The sequence below is a fragment of the Helianthus annuus genome, chromosome 7 (assembly GCF_002127325.2).
Source record: "Helianthus annuus cultivar XRQ/B chromosome 7, HanXRQr2.0-SUNRISE, whole genome shotgun sequence".
Lineage (NCBI taxonomy): Eukaryota > Viridiplantae > Streptophyta > Magnoliopsida > Asterales > Asteraceae > Helianthus > Helianthus annuus.
In genome coordinates this window covers 3999090-4015820 of record NC_035439.2, presented here as the reverse complement: position 1 = coordinate 4015820, position 16731 = coordinate 3999090, and the positions used below count along the sequence as shown (strand labels likewise).

General features: G+C 39.5%; 1 protein-coding gene across 2 annotated transcripts; it reads right to left on the bottom strand.

Moving 5' to 3' along the window:
* Positions 1 to 14094: 14094 nt before the first annotated feature.
* On the bottom strand, positions 14095 to 16251 carry LOC110867619 (NAC domain-containing protein 67). Of its 2 annotated transcripts, none has more exons than XM_022116617.2 (3): positions 15978 to 16251; positions 15170 to 15429; positions 14095 to 15065 (listed from the first exon to the last, which is right to left on the bottom strand). In XM_022116617.2, the coding sequence occupies exons 1-3, from the start codon at positions 16183 to 16185 to the stop codon at positions 14625 to 14627; spliced, it is 909 nt and encodes a 302-aa protein (XP_021972309.1). In that variant the 5' UTR covers positions 16186 to 16251; the 3' UTR covers positions 14095 to 14624. The 2 variants fall into 2 exon arrangements, with proteins under 2 accessions (XP_021972309.1, XP_035831405.1); XM_035975512.1 differs by having other exon boundaries at positions 15810 to 16114.
* Between the last annotated feature and the right edge of the window lie 480 nt (positions 16252 to 16731).

The window sequence follows — 16731 nt, the reverse complement described above, 5'->3', positions numbered from 1 at the left end:
AAGTGCCCAGATGCAGAAAAATGGTAACTACTTGGCTTTTGGAACTTGTGAACGATCATGCACATAATTATGGGGCATGGGCACCCTATGCTCAACCCATATCACTTAGGGGACACCTACCATTACCTCTGGTCAGATGGTAGTGCTTGCAATGATCAACAAAGCTTGGCATTGGCTATAAATAGCATGCCTTAAGCATAACAATTCACACAACTCAAAAACACTTATATCTGATCATTCAAGAGCTCTCTAGCTTTCCCTTCTGTTCTCTCATCAAGAGTTAACTTCTGTAAGTCGTTCATAACCATTTTGGTTTCACATTTCCATAGTTATAGCCTATAAACGCAACCGTCGTAACTAACGGTTGTCATTGCAATATCTTGCAAATGATTCAGTCTTATGACGAATCAAAAATGGTTATGAGTTGGTATTTATGTGGGTATTAAACCTCTAAAATGGTTCCCCCTGATCACCACTCTAACTATGTCAATTATCGAGTCAAACGTGCGGTTAAAAAGTCAACAGAAAGCTATTTTAGCAATTTAAGCATAATCTGTGATATATATGTTATGGAACCTGTTTTGACAATCATAAAACATGATAATGAGTATATAAACGTGTTTGCGCTCGTTTGAATCGATCATTTACTATATAGAACCGGTTCGGAGCCGAATGTCGCAAAAGTTTGACTTTTGCTTTGACTTCAGTTCTGACCCGTTTTAGTGAGGTATAAATATACCTTAGGACTCTCTTAGGACCAGGTCACACGTTGGTATACGCCTCTGTGGTCGGTTCATGAGTTATCCGAGTCTTTTACGTATTTCCGTCATTCGCCTAAAAGTTGACCGTAACGGCCTTTTAAAATTAAAACGAGTATTTCGGACACGTGAACGGACCAAAACCTTGCTTATTAAATTATAAGCATGTCCCTGAAGTTTCACGTCAATCCGAGGCCTAGAATGAGAGTTATGCTAAAAGGCGCACTTTTAAGAAAGTTTAGTAATTAACGGCGCAATTAGCATAACGCTCATCTAACCCAAGTTTTCGGCACCAAAACTTTCACCCACTGTGGTAAAATAATATTTTGGGAATTTTAAAGATTTTTAATAATTTTTACCTTGTTCATAACATGCGGTTATGGCTACGGTTCGGTAAATACCGAATATGCCCTTTTTGACCAAAACGGGAGTTCTACAAGGTCTTTTGACCCGATTCCAGTTGCTACTGGTTTTAAATAATAAATAAAGTGTTTTAAGCTTTATAAGCTGTTCGGGAAACTCAGATTTCCTGTAGAACTCGAAAAGCCTCTTTAAAGTCTTTAAAATGACCAAAAAAGCCCCTACGGGGCATAATATTAACTTAAACTCGTTACGGGCATTACGGAAGGTATCCTACTGATACCAAAATACTTTTAAGGCATATTGACTTAGGAAATAAGCGTACGACTCTTATGGTTAACCGTTTCGCCTATTTGCGCACACGGTACGGCTCATGAAACTAGTTTTCGTGCAATAGCCGATATGGGTCAAATTATATTATTTGAACCCCAAAATCCAGAGTATGAACTATAAACCCATATAAAACAAGTCTCTGAACTTGTTGGGTCCAAATCATACTCCATTCTCGGTTTTCGCCTTTTCGTGCGAATTAACCATACCTATATATCGGAATCAACCGGTTTAAGCTACGGCTAATACAAGGACCGTTAGGATTCTAAGAGGTTAATTAAAACCTTCGTTCCAGATTAGGAGCCCCAGTAAAAGCTATCGGTGACTTGATCTAAATTAAGGATTAATACTTGCAAAGGTAAATACTTTTGACTTATTTCCCCTATATGGGCTTGGGTTACGGTATACTAATACCGCTTGATTGAGCATTATATACTTCCATCGCTTAGGTGGTTAATTGATTAAATATGATTGGCTCATTTAAACAGTTTTGTTGCTTATAAGCCTTTGGGGGGTTTAATGACCGTTGTCTCGGATATCCTCGGCATCATTTTACGAAATGGCCACGACCATCGACATCCCGGTGTAGGCGTACACCCGGTATAAGGTGTCGACACTAAAACTAAAAGACGTAGCCGTTGGTTTCTGTACTACGGTTTTACGCAAACGTGGTGTGTCTATAAATCTTTAACCCGGCACGACCCGGGCTACTGAACGCATAAAAGAACATGTAAAACGTTCACAAGATCATTATGAATTTTCCCAAGTTATAAAAGAGTTTGTGCCTTGTGCATTCAAATCAATTTTAATAAACATTTTCAAATGTGTCAGTTGAATGTATTTACCAGTGTAAACTGACGTATTTTCCCCAAAAAGATTAAGTGCAGGTACCTAAACGTAATTGGCTGGTATTAGCTCCCTAGCGTCGGGATAAGCCTCGCAAGCTTGATTGCAGTATCTGATGGAACAATACTTTATAATTATTTACGATCCGCTGTGGATATATTCAACCCTTGTAATACATTTTGATATTACGATCAAAGGTTGAAGTTTATATATTTATTTTATGCTTCCGCTGTGCATTATATAATTGTGTGGTTTGACTATATTGTTGCCAACATCGTCACGGTAATCCCCCACCGGGCCCACCGGTGAGACACGTGGAAATCGGGGTGTGACATTTAGAAACTGAAAGAACATGATCATGTTTAACAGAAGCATGATCATGTGAAACCCAATTGCGTTTTAAATTGTGTTTTAAGACTTGTAAGGTGAGGTAAGGTTTGTTAAAGAACATGAACATGCTAAAATAGAAATATGACCATGTCAAACTCAGAAACATGACCATGTTAAATAGAAGTCAAACCCCATTACGTTTTAGACCCGGAGTGTATGCTTTAGAGACTTGGAAGTGCAAAATGTTGGAACAAAAGCATGACCATGTTAAAACATAAACATAATCATGTTAATACCCATTGCGTTTTAGAACCTGCAACTGCAAAATCTTTATTTTAGGTTTCATTGCGTTTTACGTATCTGTGTTTTCGAATTTTTTCCCAAAAGTATAATAATAATATACTCGAATAAAGATAAAAAAATGCTTATTTTTATGGTGCAATTTTTATAAAAAAATAATGTCATATGAAAGAGTTATTAAAGTTTATAAACTGGGGGGAATTGAAGGAGAGAGAAACTATTGTTTTGGATTGACTAGAATCCCTCTACACAAACTCACGCACCTCCTTTTTTGTTCAATTTCACTCATTTAATCTTAACCCTTAATTACTAAATAGATGGATAAGATTACTTTCTAGCATTCCTAGCCAAATAAACTTTCTATTATATCTTGACCTTTAAAAGATATGTTGTATTCTTTAATTTCCTGTAAATTTGAGTGTTGTTGTATATTTCTTTGTTTTGGTTTCATTCAGTGGTGGACTTATAATATAATGAGGGGCATCATGGGCTACGGCTCAACCTCTTTTTCGTAGTGTAATTTTTTTTTCGGTTTTATATAAAAGATACCTAATAGGAGTCAATATTGTATTTCCATAATTATGTCAATTGTAATTAATTCTAGGGTTTTGTACATACCTATATATATTTGAGGAATGAGAATACAGGAGGCAAGAAAGCCATTTACCCTAAAATCTTACATGGTATCACGAGACCAGGCTTCTTAATTGCCGTCTCCTCTTCTTCGTTCGTTCTCCTTCTTTCCCTTCTGCTCCCTCGTCTCTTCTCCTCTCGGCTTCCATCATGGACGCCAAGCTCCACCCTGCTTCAACAGTTAACAACATTAAGAGTCTTGTTCCCGTAACCCTAGAGATGGACAGCGGTTTATACGCGTCATGGAGCGAACTTTTTCGCCTCCACTGTCGTGCGTTCCAGGTCATCCAACATCTGTCTCCAAAGCCAGAAGCTGAGTCGTCTTCATCAAAAACAACCGAAAAAGATAAAGACAAGATCACCACACCTGCCGATGATTCGTGGGATCGGCTCGACGCTATCGTTCTGCAGTGGATCTACGCAACGATATCGAGCGATCTTTTGCATACTATCTTGAAACCCAATGCTACTGCCCACGAAGCATGGGTGGCTCTCGAGAATATTTTTCACGACAACAAAAGTTCCCGGGCCATTCATCTTCGTCACAAGTTCTCTAACACCCGTCTTAGCGGTTTCCCGAACGTCTCCGCATACTGCCAACAGTTGAAAGTTCTCTCCGATCAGCTTGCGAGCGTTGGTTCGCCAGTTGACAACCAAAGTCTTGTCCTCCAACTGATTAGTGGGTTAAACGAACAATATGAGGGGATTGCTACGATTTTGCAAAATCAAGATCCTCTTCCTAGCTTCTATGATGCCCGATCCAAACTCATTCTGGTGGAATCTCGCAAGGCTGAACAGGCACTACAAGCGTCTCAGGCAGCCGGTACCGCGCTCACCGCCAACTCCACTCGGTCCACCGGCAATAATAATAATGGTCCGGCCGACTACCGCACGGAAAATAATTATGGTGGCCGCGGTCGTGGTCGTGGTTCGCGTGGCCGGGGTCGCGGCAGGAACACGTGGGGTCGCAGCCGTGGAAATCCTAGCAACCATGCTTGGCAACAGCAACAGTGGCATACTCCCTCACCTTGGGCTCCTCAGTCTTGGTCTACCCCTCCCCCATGGGCCGCTCAGCAATGGGCCGCGCAAGCCCAGCAGCCTTGGGCTGCCACTTCGCAACAACAGTGGGCTATGCCACCTTGCCCCTACCCGACCATGAACCCTCCTGCCGGCAACTCGGGATCTGCTCCTGGCATCCTCGGTCCGCGGCCCAATCAAGCTAATCATGCCGCGTACACACCCACGGACATCGAACAGGCGATGTATTCCATGTCCTTGAATCAACATGATCCGGTCCCCGTGATGGACACTGGCGCCACGACCAACATGACTAACACCCAAGGTAATTTTCAATCTTTTTTTAATAACAGCATCCCACAAGATATTATCGTTGGTAATGGCTCGACCATTCCGGTTGTTGGACATGGCACTAAAATCCTCCCACCACCCTTCCCACCCTTTGTCCTAAAGAACACCTTATATGCACCAAAATTGCTTAAAAACCTTATTTCTGTTCGACGCTTTACTACTGATAATTCTGTTTCAGTTGAATTTGACCCGTTTGGTTTTCTTGTGAAGGACTACAAGACCCGGATCCCTATCCTACGATGCAACAGCAGCGGTGATCTATACCCGCTATTGCTTGGTCCGGGAAGCACCACCAACCCCTCCACATTCGCAGCTATTTCCTCTCAACTATGGCATCATCGTCTCGGTCATCCGGGACAACCTACTATGCAAAATTTAAAACGTTCATGTTCTATTGATTTCAGTACTTTGAATAATAACATTTGTCAATCTTGTGTTTTTGGAAAAAGTGTTCGTTTACCATTTGTTTCGTCCCACGCACATATATTTCACCCATTTGACATTATACATAGCGACCTTTGGACATCGCCCATTCTAAGCTCGGGTGGTCATCGATACTACATTCTGTTTCTCGATGATCACACGAATTTTTTATGGACTTACCCCATATCCAAGAAATCCCAAGTTTACACTGTCTTTTGTAACTTTTACAAATATATTGAAACCCAATTTGCAAAGAAAATAAAAACTCTCCAATGCGATAACGGTCGTGAATACGTCAACTCGTCCTTCTCACAATTTTTTAATGACCATGGCATGCAATATCGCCTCTCGTGTCCTCACACGTCCTCCCAAAATGGTAAAGCGGAACGTCAAATCCGCACCATTAACAATATGCTTCGTACCCTCTTGGCCCATGCATCCCTACCTTCGTATTTTTGGGATCATGCTCTAGACACCGCTACATATCTTCTTAACATACTCCCCATTAAACACAAACATAACACCACTCCCACCGAAAACCTCTATCACCGCATCCCAACATACGATCACCTCCGTGTCTTTGGTTGCCTTTGCTATCCCCTTATCCCCTCTACCACTATCCACAAACTCGAACACCGTTCTTTTCCGTGCGTCTTTCTTGGATACCCGCTCACTCACCGAGGCTATAAATGCTTCAACCTCGAAACCAAACAAATTATTATATCCCGCCATGTCGTCTTTGACGAAACTACCTTTCCGTTTGCCAACCGTATCTCTCCTCAACCCTCCTATGATTTTCTCCAAACTGGGCTCTCCCCTCTGCTTTGGCCCGCTGTCCAATTCCCCTCTCCCCATACCGCACCGGCCCACAACCCCAACACTCCCCCATCGGCCCAAATCCCCCCATCGGCCCTAACCCCTCCACCGACCCACACCTCCCCAGCCCACACCCCTTCTGCACCCGTCCTGGCCCAGCCCCTTCCTACCCCTCCCTCGGCCCAACCAACTCCCTCGGCCCAACCAACCCCACCCGCTACTCAGCCTACCCCATCGCCCAGCCCAGCCGCGACTCATACACCTTCACCTACCATTATACCGAACCAGCCCACTGCCACCCAACCCACTCGTACCATGCGCACCCGCGCCATGGACGGGATCACCAAACCTAAACGGCAACTCAACCTACACACAACCACCACCACACCCGTTGTCCCCCTCCCTAAAAACCCAACCGATGCTTTGTCCACACCGGTATGGCTTCAGGCCATGTCCAACGAATTCGATGCTCTTATTAAAAATGATACTTGGGATCTCGTACCACGTACACCAAATATGAATATTATTCGAAGCATGTGGCTATTTAAACACAAGTTTAAGTCGGATGGTACGTTAGAACGATACAAGGCACGTCTGGTGTGCGACGGTCGGTTACAACAGGTGGGTATTGATTGCGGAGAAACATTTAGTCCCGTTGTTAAACCAACTACTATACGTACGGTATTGTCGATTGCATTGTCAAAGTCATGGCCCGTTCATCAGTTAGACGTTTCAAATGCTTTTTTGCATGGAAAATTAAATGAAGTTGTGTACATGTATCAGCCTATGGGATTTCGCCACACGGGTTTTCCTAATCACGTATGTCGGTTGAAAAAGTCATTATACGGGTTGAAACAGGCGCCGCGGGCATGGTACCAAAGGTTCACTGATTACGTTTTGACATTGGGGTTTCGCCAAAGTAAGTGTGATGCTTCGCTGTTCACGTTGCACAAGGATGCAACCGTAGCCTACCTACTTCTTTATGTTGATGACATTCTCCTTGTTACATCAACCGACCAGCTTCGACATCAGTTGATGGCCCGCCTAGCCAATGAATTCGCTATGAAAGACCTTGGACCACTCAGTTTCTTTCTTGGAGTCGCGGTCACTCGACAACACAACACTATGTTTCTTTCCCAACAGTCATATGCTTTGGATATTATCGCTCGGGCCGGGATGCAGTCTTGCAACCCCGTCACTACCCCGGTTGACACGCACTCCAAACTGAGTGCTCACTCCGGCGAGGACTTTCATGATCCTACTTTGTATCGTAGTCTCGCTGGAGCGCTTCAGTATCTTACCTTTACACGGGCCGACATCAGTTACGCGGTACAACAGGTTTGCATGCATATGCATGCCCCGAAAACAGGTCATTGGAACGCTTTAAAGCGCATCATTCGGTACATCAAGGGCACTACTTCCTACGGTCTTACCCTATGCTCATCCGCGACTCCTTCTCTCGTGGCATACACTGATGCGGATTGGGCCGGTTGCCCCGACACTCGACGGTCCACGAGTGGTTATTGTGTCTATTACGGTGATAACTTACTCTCCTGGTCATCTAAACGCCAGCCTACCATATCTCGCTCCAGTGCCGAAGCCGAATACCGTGGGGTAGCTAACGTCGTTGCTGAAATTTGCTGGTTACGCAATTTGCTTCTTGAGCTTCGACATCCTCTCACTCGTGCCACGTTAGTATACTGTGACAACGTGAGTACTATTTACTTGTCAGGTAATCCGGTGCAACATCAACGTACGAAACACATTGAGCTCGATATTCACTTTGTGCGGGAACAAGTTCAGCGAGGTCAAGTGCGAATCCTTCATGTGCCCTCTCGTCACCAGATTGCTGACATATTCACCAAGGGGCTGCCCCGGATACTTTTTGATGATTTTCGTTCCAGTCTCAACATTCGGCAACCTCCCGCTTCGACTGCGGGGGTGTAATAGGAGTCAATATTGTATTTCCATAATTATGTCAATTGTAATTAATTCTAGGGTTTTGTACATACCTATATATATTTGAGGAATGAGAATACAGGAGGCAAGAAAGCCATTTACCCTAAAATCTTACAATACCTTTGAACAAATACGGAGATATCCCTAAAAATAGGATACTTTAATTTATTAAAATTCCAAATTTTATAAGCACAAACCTTTTACAACTCCAAAATTGTATAATAGTTAAGCACAAAATAAGTATAATATAATTGAAAGACGCCCAATTGATAAACATAGCTCAAGCCCCAAAACAAATTTCTTTTTATTGTTGTATGATTGCTCGGTAAAAATTTCTTTTTGGGATACCCCTAAATTACTTGGCTAGGTCCGCCACTGGTTTCGTTAATAGTATTTTTTTATTTATTAATTATAATTATCATCAATTTCGGTTTCTTATTTAATAAGAGTTCATGTTCATATAAACTAAACAAGTTACACTAAATTAAATTAAAATTATATAAAAAAGTAACAGTTTATGTTTAAAGAAAATATACAAGGGAAGCTAAATTAAAATTAAAATTATATAAGAAAGTAACTTCTTGTAACATTTTGAGAGTATATAAATGTTTCATTTTATTAAATTATTGTAATAAATTAACATTTTCAAAGTGTGATAAAAGTCGGCAAGCCGTGTGATTAAAGTTGCGATAGATAAGGCTCACATAATACTGTTGTTTTTTTGCCTATCTGGATTGACTGATCTATAAAGGTTAACTAACACTTAACTTAATTCTGGTCAAAAGACAAAGAAGGGTCCATTGTGGGAACCTTGTCAACACAAAGAGGGGTTGTGTGGGACAGTTTGAATTTGTGGGACCATTTTTTCTACAACTTTACCTTTTGGGTTTCTTGAAAAGGTTATTTGGACCTTTCGTAAGGGTCAAACTCAAATTTACTATGCTTCCATCACTTCATAGTGATTCTATCATACGTATAATGGGGCGGGGTGAGTGACGGCCCACCGCTCGATCTCATTGTGGACCTGAACTAAAAAAGTCATATATATATATATTCATACGTATAATGGGGCGGGGTGAGCGATGGCCCACCGCTCGATCTCATTGGGGACCTGAACTAAAAAAGTCATATATATTAAAAAAGAAAAGTCTATTTCAAAGTTCTTCTGGTTCAGCAGCATTCCGTGTCTCTCTCAAAGCATGTCAGGAGGTTTTACAAGCCAGACAGTTTCCTTCGGGAATGATTTGGCGCCCTCCTCGAACGTCAAACTAATGATGTACGGTCGTAATTCCATCTGAGGTATGGATATGTATCTGGGCTATAAAGAGGCATGCCACTGAGCCCGAATACGCCACCAATAAAAAATTAAAGAAAAGAAAAATCGATATACTTTGTTAAACACTTAAATAGTTAAACCCAATAACGTTTTATTTATTTTTAAACCCATTAAACTCTACAACCTATTTTAAGTTAAGCCCGTTACTTTTTTATTCGTCAACACTCATTAGTAAAGTTAAACTTATTTTAAATTAAGCTCATTACTCTTTTATTCATCAACACTCGTGAGTAAAGTTTTAACTCATTTAAAATAGCCCACTAGTTTAAAATCAAACTCAACTAAAGTATGAACGAATTTAAAAACTTCCTTAACAGAGGCCCGTTTTTCCCTACTTGCTCTGAGCTAAAAATTCTCCGATAATTTTTTAGGACAGGCCTGAATAGAGGGAGCATAGTAAATATATTGGAAAAATTTATAATTGTAAATACTGTATTTTAACTTGAAGTAAAAGCATTTTGTTTTTTTTTTTTTTTGAAAAGTAAGCTTCATTAAAAACCGCCCAACCCGAAAACCGGGAAGGCAACAAAAACAAACAACCCTACATAATTACAAATTTACACCAATCCGACCAAGAGATCGACCAATTCCTAGATCTATTTTTGTACCACAAAAAACCCAACGATCTAACCTCACTGAAAATACTTTCCGCCTTCGCGTCGACACCCGAAAAAACCGCCGTATTACGGGCCAGCCACAAACACCAACAAGCTGAGATAATAATCCCATGAACCACAGGCTTAACTCTATGATCTATGTTTTTATCCCGATGAATCACAAGCAGGTCTTTGAAAGAGAAAGCGAAGATGGGAGAGATATGGCACCACCGAGAAACTTTTTGCCAGAGAATAGTAGCCATGATGCACGAGATGAACAAATGATCAACGGACTCGACCTCCGATTTGCAAAGAGGGCAGATTCCGTCGCCTACCCCAATACCCCTACTGCGAAGGACATCCAAAGTCGGAATGCGATTCATCTCCGTTCTCCAAACAAAAACATTGCACTTCAACGGAACCCATTTACACCAATCCAACACAAATAAATTCCGGCAATCCACCAAACTATCCAACGTTTTTTTTACCGAGTTAACCGAGAAAGTACCTGACCGATTAGGAAGCCACGACCAATCGTCAGGTCTGTCCGATAAAGAAATCGAGGAAATAGCACTCATAAGAGCGTCCAGCTCACTCCGTTCATCGTCCAAATCTGGATTATGTCTCCACAACCAGTTACCACACAATCGATCCCGGATGGAACACGTTTTAACCACTTCCAACGAAAAAAGATTCGGAAAAACTTCCTTGAGGGGAACATCTCTCAACCAAGGGTCCAGCCAGAAAAAAATACTATCCCCCCCGCCTACCACACCCCTAAAAACCCCCCTTAGCGTTCGATTGTAAATACTGTATTTTAACTTGAAGTAAAAGCATTTTGGTTTGCAAATATATAAGGCATCTCGAAAAATTGTAAATATCAATATTAAAAAAAAAAGTTTATAAAAATTAAGATTCCTTGGTATCTTGACTTTGACCACATAAAGTCTAAGTTGGACTTAGGAATAATGAGTTCATTTAATGATATAATATACGCCACTGCTGACGTTTTTTGTAAAGGGACAAAGGCATAAGGTGCTAAGATGATGACGTAACCTCTTACGTCACTAAGCATAGTCGCTACAATCGTTTTCTGGTATTGTCATTTTTAGTTATTTTATTAATCAATTCAAACTTGAACATCAATTGTTTATGGAGTTGGTTTCATATTGGTGGTTGATTACAAAACAAAATGTAAATAATAGTTGTTGCTATGATATCAAAACGTTACAATAGACACATAGAGTCCAAATGAGTTGGCTTGAAAGTAAATACATCAGATTTTTACTCGTTTATTATTTATTCACTTTTATCTAGATATATTATTACATCAAAGTTTTAAATACAAATGAGTTTAACGTGTGAAGATACAAAGTCAGAAAATAACGTGTGTAATTATGTTTGTAACATGCGTAATTAGGGTTAACCCAACCCATCCGTAATTTGAGTTAATCCATGTGTAATTTTCATGTTTGATGGCGTTCGGGTTTGAATTTTGTGACATGCATAATTTAAAGTTGAACATGCATAATTTACTTCGTACCTTCGCACGTTAAGGTTATTATACAAGAAACCCACCCCGTATTATTATTATTATTATTATTATTATTATTGTTGTTGTTATTATTATTATTATTATTATTATTATTATTATTATTATTATTATTATATATAGAGATATTGGATTTAAATAAATCCCAACTTTCACCAATTGACCAATAGCACTTCCAACTTTTGATTTGTACCCATCACTCACAACTTTCAACTTATTGACTAATAACACTTCCAAATTAACCGAACACTAACCCAGCTTGCTGATATCACCAAACTAATGCCACATCAGCTGTCAAGTCTTCAAAAAAAGTCAAGTCAGATGTCACGCCAGCTGTCACATCATCAAAAAAGCCAAGTCCGATGCCACGTCAGGTGCAACCTCAGTTGCCACATCATAAAAAAATTCCACGCCAGATGTCACGTCAACACATATAAGTGTCACATCAACAAAAAAAACTAACTGGGTTAGGGTTCATTTAGTTTGGAAGTGTTGTCAACCAATAAGTTGAAAATTGAGAGTGGTGTGGTACAAATCGAAAATTGGGAGTGCTATATGGTTATTTAAATCCAATATCTCTTATATAAAATATAATATATATCATTTTGTATTTTCATGACTGTATATATTTATTAGGGAAATTGGCCTGTAATAATCTCATAGACGTCATTGGCGATTGACAGTCCCAATTTAAATTTCCCCCTGCTAGTCCAACCTTTTACATATTTTCTTCTACCGGTCCCTCGTTAAAAAACTTAACGGAGTTAAGTTTTTTTTCCAAATTACAAACATATGTTTTAGGGGTTTTGATCAGAACCACGGTACGAGTCCATTGTTGTAAAACTTACCCCGAAACAGGTTATTTTGATCGATTTTTAACCAGTTTTTAATACAACCGTTTTTTTCTGCCCAAATTAATAACCGGCCTATAACCGACCAAACCGATTTATAACTGAACCGGTTACAAAAAACCCGGTTTCGGTTGAAAAACCGGTTTTTTTACACATCTCTAGGCAGGGGAATATTCAAAAGTGAGATTGCCAATGGCCAAGGACGTCTACTACCCTATTTATTATAAAATTATATGTTATATTTATATGAATAATGAATTCGTTTAAGATACAAGTGAGTGCATAAAGCTTGACTCAAACTTATTTTTTAACGAGCCGTGCTTGAACGGGATGAGTTGTTAAACCCTATATATGCCAAATTTTGCGATGATGAAGACAACTTCTAAAACTATAATTTCCCTTTGAGTAAACTTCTAAAATAGTCCCTGAAGTTTGGTCATTTTTGCTACTTTAGTTTAAAACTCAAAACTTTTGAATATGGGTCCCTGTGCTTTCAATTGTGTTGCCATTTTCATTCAAAATCAAAATCTTATCATATTTTTTCAGTTAACATCCAACTTTTTGTCCTTTTCCTCCCTTTTAATAAAGGGCAAAATGAATTTTAACTTTTTATTATGAGATTTTAAAAAAATCTGAACAGATTTTAATTGAAAAATTTTGATCAGATTTTGCTTTTGGATGAAAATGGCAACAAAATTGAAACCGTAGGGATCCAAATTCAAAAGGTTTGGATTTTGAACTAAAATGACAAAAGTGACCAAACCTTAGGGACATTCTGACAGTTTACTCTTTCCCCTTATAATACCTTAAAATAGAGAGGCCTAAAAGAATAAATTTTTTTAGGAGTTTACGTTTGCTTATCATTAAATTGAACAAAAATAATTGAAGTCGTTGAAACATGTTAAAAATGATATTAAGTGGACCTGTTACGTATGTTGAGGGGTTGGCTCACTAGCTACGCATAAAAAAAAAACCCTTCTAAGACTTTGCATCTTACGTAAGTTACCTATTGTAGCAATATGTATGTTTCCTGTTTTGCAAAATTTCCTCACTTAATACTTTCATGGTATCAGAGCAGATACTCGATCTATAACGAACCAAACATGTTGAACTCACAAGCACCCTTTTACTCTTCATCACTTTCTTTGAATTCCTTTCCTTTGATCTCCTACAATACGACAACCGAAACGAATGTCAATGTCGCACCAAACGATTGCCAACGTTTTTCAACACTTGTCAATATCCCAAACTTTGTGAGCGTCAAGCCAAATAACAAAATGTACCTTCTTGGAAGCAAAGCACCAAATAGCCACAATCCTTAAAAACCATGGGGCTACTTGATCACATCAACTTGAACCCACCCGCAACCTCCATATTGTCGAATCCCACCAATGACGGTGACAATTGGTACGGTACCGATGGATGTACATGTGTATGCTTGTATCAACGAAACCCTTGAATCTTTTATCGCCCACATTGCAATCGGAACCACCACAACTGACTTGCGAATTAGTGTTCGAAGAAACTTTCTTTACAAGTCTTTGCCAAAAAATCACACTACAAAACCTATTTCTAATTACTGAAACAAGGAAATCCAGATTTCAAGACTAATTAACAATAATTTTAGCAACTCAAGTAGAAATAAACTTTTATACTTGTATAAATAAAGTTTGTTACATTTAATTATTGAGACAAAACCTTTACATTTCTAGCAAAAAAAAAAAAAAAAAAAGAACATCAAAGCACCTTCCCATGAATTCACTGGTATTTACATGAATGCAATCTTGCTTTTTACCCCAAAACTCATAACTTCTAGAAAGAAAAATAGAATCAAAACCCGAATTGGAAAAAAAAATAATATTTTGAGTAAACTTTTGTTTTGCTCCCTGTGATTTGGTCGTTTTAACGGTTTTGCCCCAATCCTTTAAAAATCGTCATTTTACTCCCTGATCTATGAAGCTTATCTCTATTTCAGTCCCCGCCCCTAACGCCATCCAATTCAACTGTTAAATCCTGGTCACATGCCCCTCACATGAGGGGCATTGAAATAGAGATAAGTTTCATAGACCAGGGAGTAAAATGGCTATTTTTAAAGGATTGGGGCAAAACCATTAAAATGACCAAACCACAGTTAGCAAAACGGAAGTTTACTCTAATATTTTTGACCTACTTAAAAAAATATTGTTGATTTGAGTTATTAATCATTGGCATCATATCATGCAAGTTATTATCAGGAGGCATTTGTTCCAAACAGTGGTGTAGATCTTCCAAACTCAAACTGTCAAGCCACTCATTCCCATCATCAACATCTTCTTTTTGCATCATTACTCCTCCAATGTTACTCTGCTGGCTCGGGTCTTCGGGTTTGCTCGAAGTTTCAGGCCGCGAGTCGCTAAAACACATGGTGTCACCTTCAAAGTTACCACCAAACTCACCGTCTGAATGTTCGAACGAATCAAAACTGTCACTGTTGTTACTAGAGCTATTCTCTTTCTGTATTGGCGATGCAGGATTACGATAATTAATGTTGTTATCTTCGGGTACGATGATCATCTCCTTTGGATTATTCTTCTTGTTGTAAAGACGACATAAAACCCAATCATCCAACTGCAACCATCAAAACATAAACATGTCAGCTTCAATGTTTTTTTTTATATTAAAATTAAAAAAAAAAACTATTAAAACAAGTTAATTAAAAATATTAAAGTCACCTTAGAGTCTGCAAGTCTATATTCATGCATGATCCAATTCGTCTTAATCCCCTTAAGCCCTCTTCCCGCGTAAAACACCAACGCTTTCTTGATCCCTATTGTTGCATTATTCGTGTTGGATTTTGATTTAATGGGTTTATCTGCTCCGGTTGCTTTCCAGTACCCGTTTCCTGTGACCCGGTTTGGTCTTGACCCATTAGGGTATTTCCTATCTCTTGGTGTAAAAAAGTACCATTCCTTTGTTCCAAATAAGGCCATTTCTAAAAAAAAAAAAAACATGTCAAATTTCAAAACAATTAGCATTGTTTAAGGAGTCAAGGTTATGGGCTTACTAGCTAACGGACCAAATCTCACAATTAAACTAAACTTTTTTGTTATGTGTCAAAAACAATGAAAAAGAAATAAAAATTATATAGCTGGGTTATACCCTTACTAGCTAACAGGCCAAAGCGTATAGTTAAACTAAACTTCTTTATTAGGGTGAAGGGGGCACCCTCTTAATGTCATTTCCCCTCTATAACTTCCCTCTTGTTCAAAAACGTACGGGGTGCACCCCTCTTAAGGGAATTGCTTTTTTATTCAAAAAAAGAAAAAAACAAAAAACAAAAAATTGATTGGTTGTTACAAGTTATGGGCCCACCATCAACTCTCTTCTTGTGCGGTGAGCCGGTGACTAGTCCCCCAACCACCTCCCCGATTTGGCTACCCGCATGGATGGCGGCACCCATCCCGCACGGCAAACATGGTCCCCGCATCATTTCCCCGAGGGTGCTGCCGACACCCTTATGCTAACACCCGAAAGACTTACCAGGAAGTTCCCATGGATCGTGTTTGTAGAGATCCACGTCGGCGATGATAGGTGGCGGCGGAGGGACACCGAGAATCTGGGATGTCGAATGGGACTTTCGGCAGAGGTAATGAACGATGAGCTCCTCGTCAGTGGAGTGAAACCGGAATCCAGGTGGCAAGTTCAACTCAGATTCAGCATCTCTAACTCTTTTTGTTATGGATCTCATATTCTACTGAAATTGAGGTTGAAAAGTGTTGGAAATGAAGTGGAAAGTTAGAATGTGAATATGAGGGGAAGTGAGACCCCCATGAAGGGGTTATACATATATATATTACAAATGAGTCTTTGTTTGAAAGAGACGGGTGGTTCCACTTTCATGTGTAGGTACCACGCACGGGAATATAGTGAAGGTTCTTTGAAACTCCACGTGCATGTTTATGACGAAAGCAATTTCAAATTATTTCGTCTTGCTACACAAGTAAAGATGTAGGGGATGAACTTAAAAACACAAGTCTTTAAACTAAGTAATAAAAGACCTGTACATTTAAACGGAGAAAAAAAGAAAAAAAAAATAGATTTTAACTGAAAGATCAGACCAAATTTTGATTTGGATGAAATGACAACAAAATTGAAACCATAGGCATTGGTGCAACTTCTATAGGGCGGGAGGGGGCGACCGACCCCCGAACTTTTCGCTCAGTAGTTGAGAGTATGTAGTTTTCGTATAGAAATTTTTGGATATACGTTTTCGAACCCCCAATCTTATACAAAT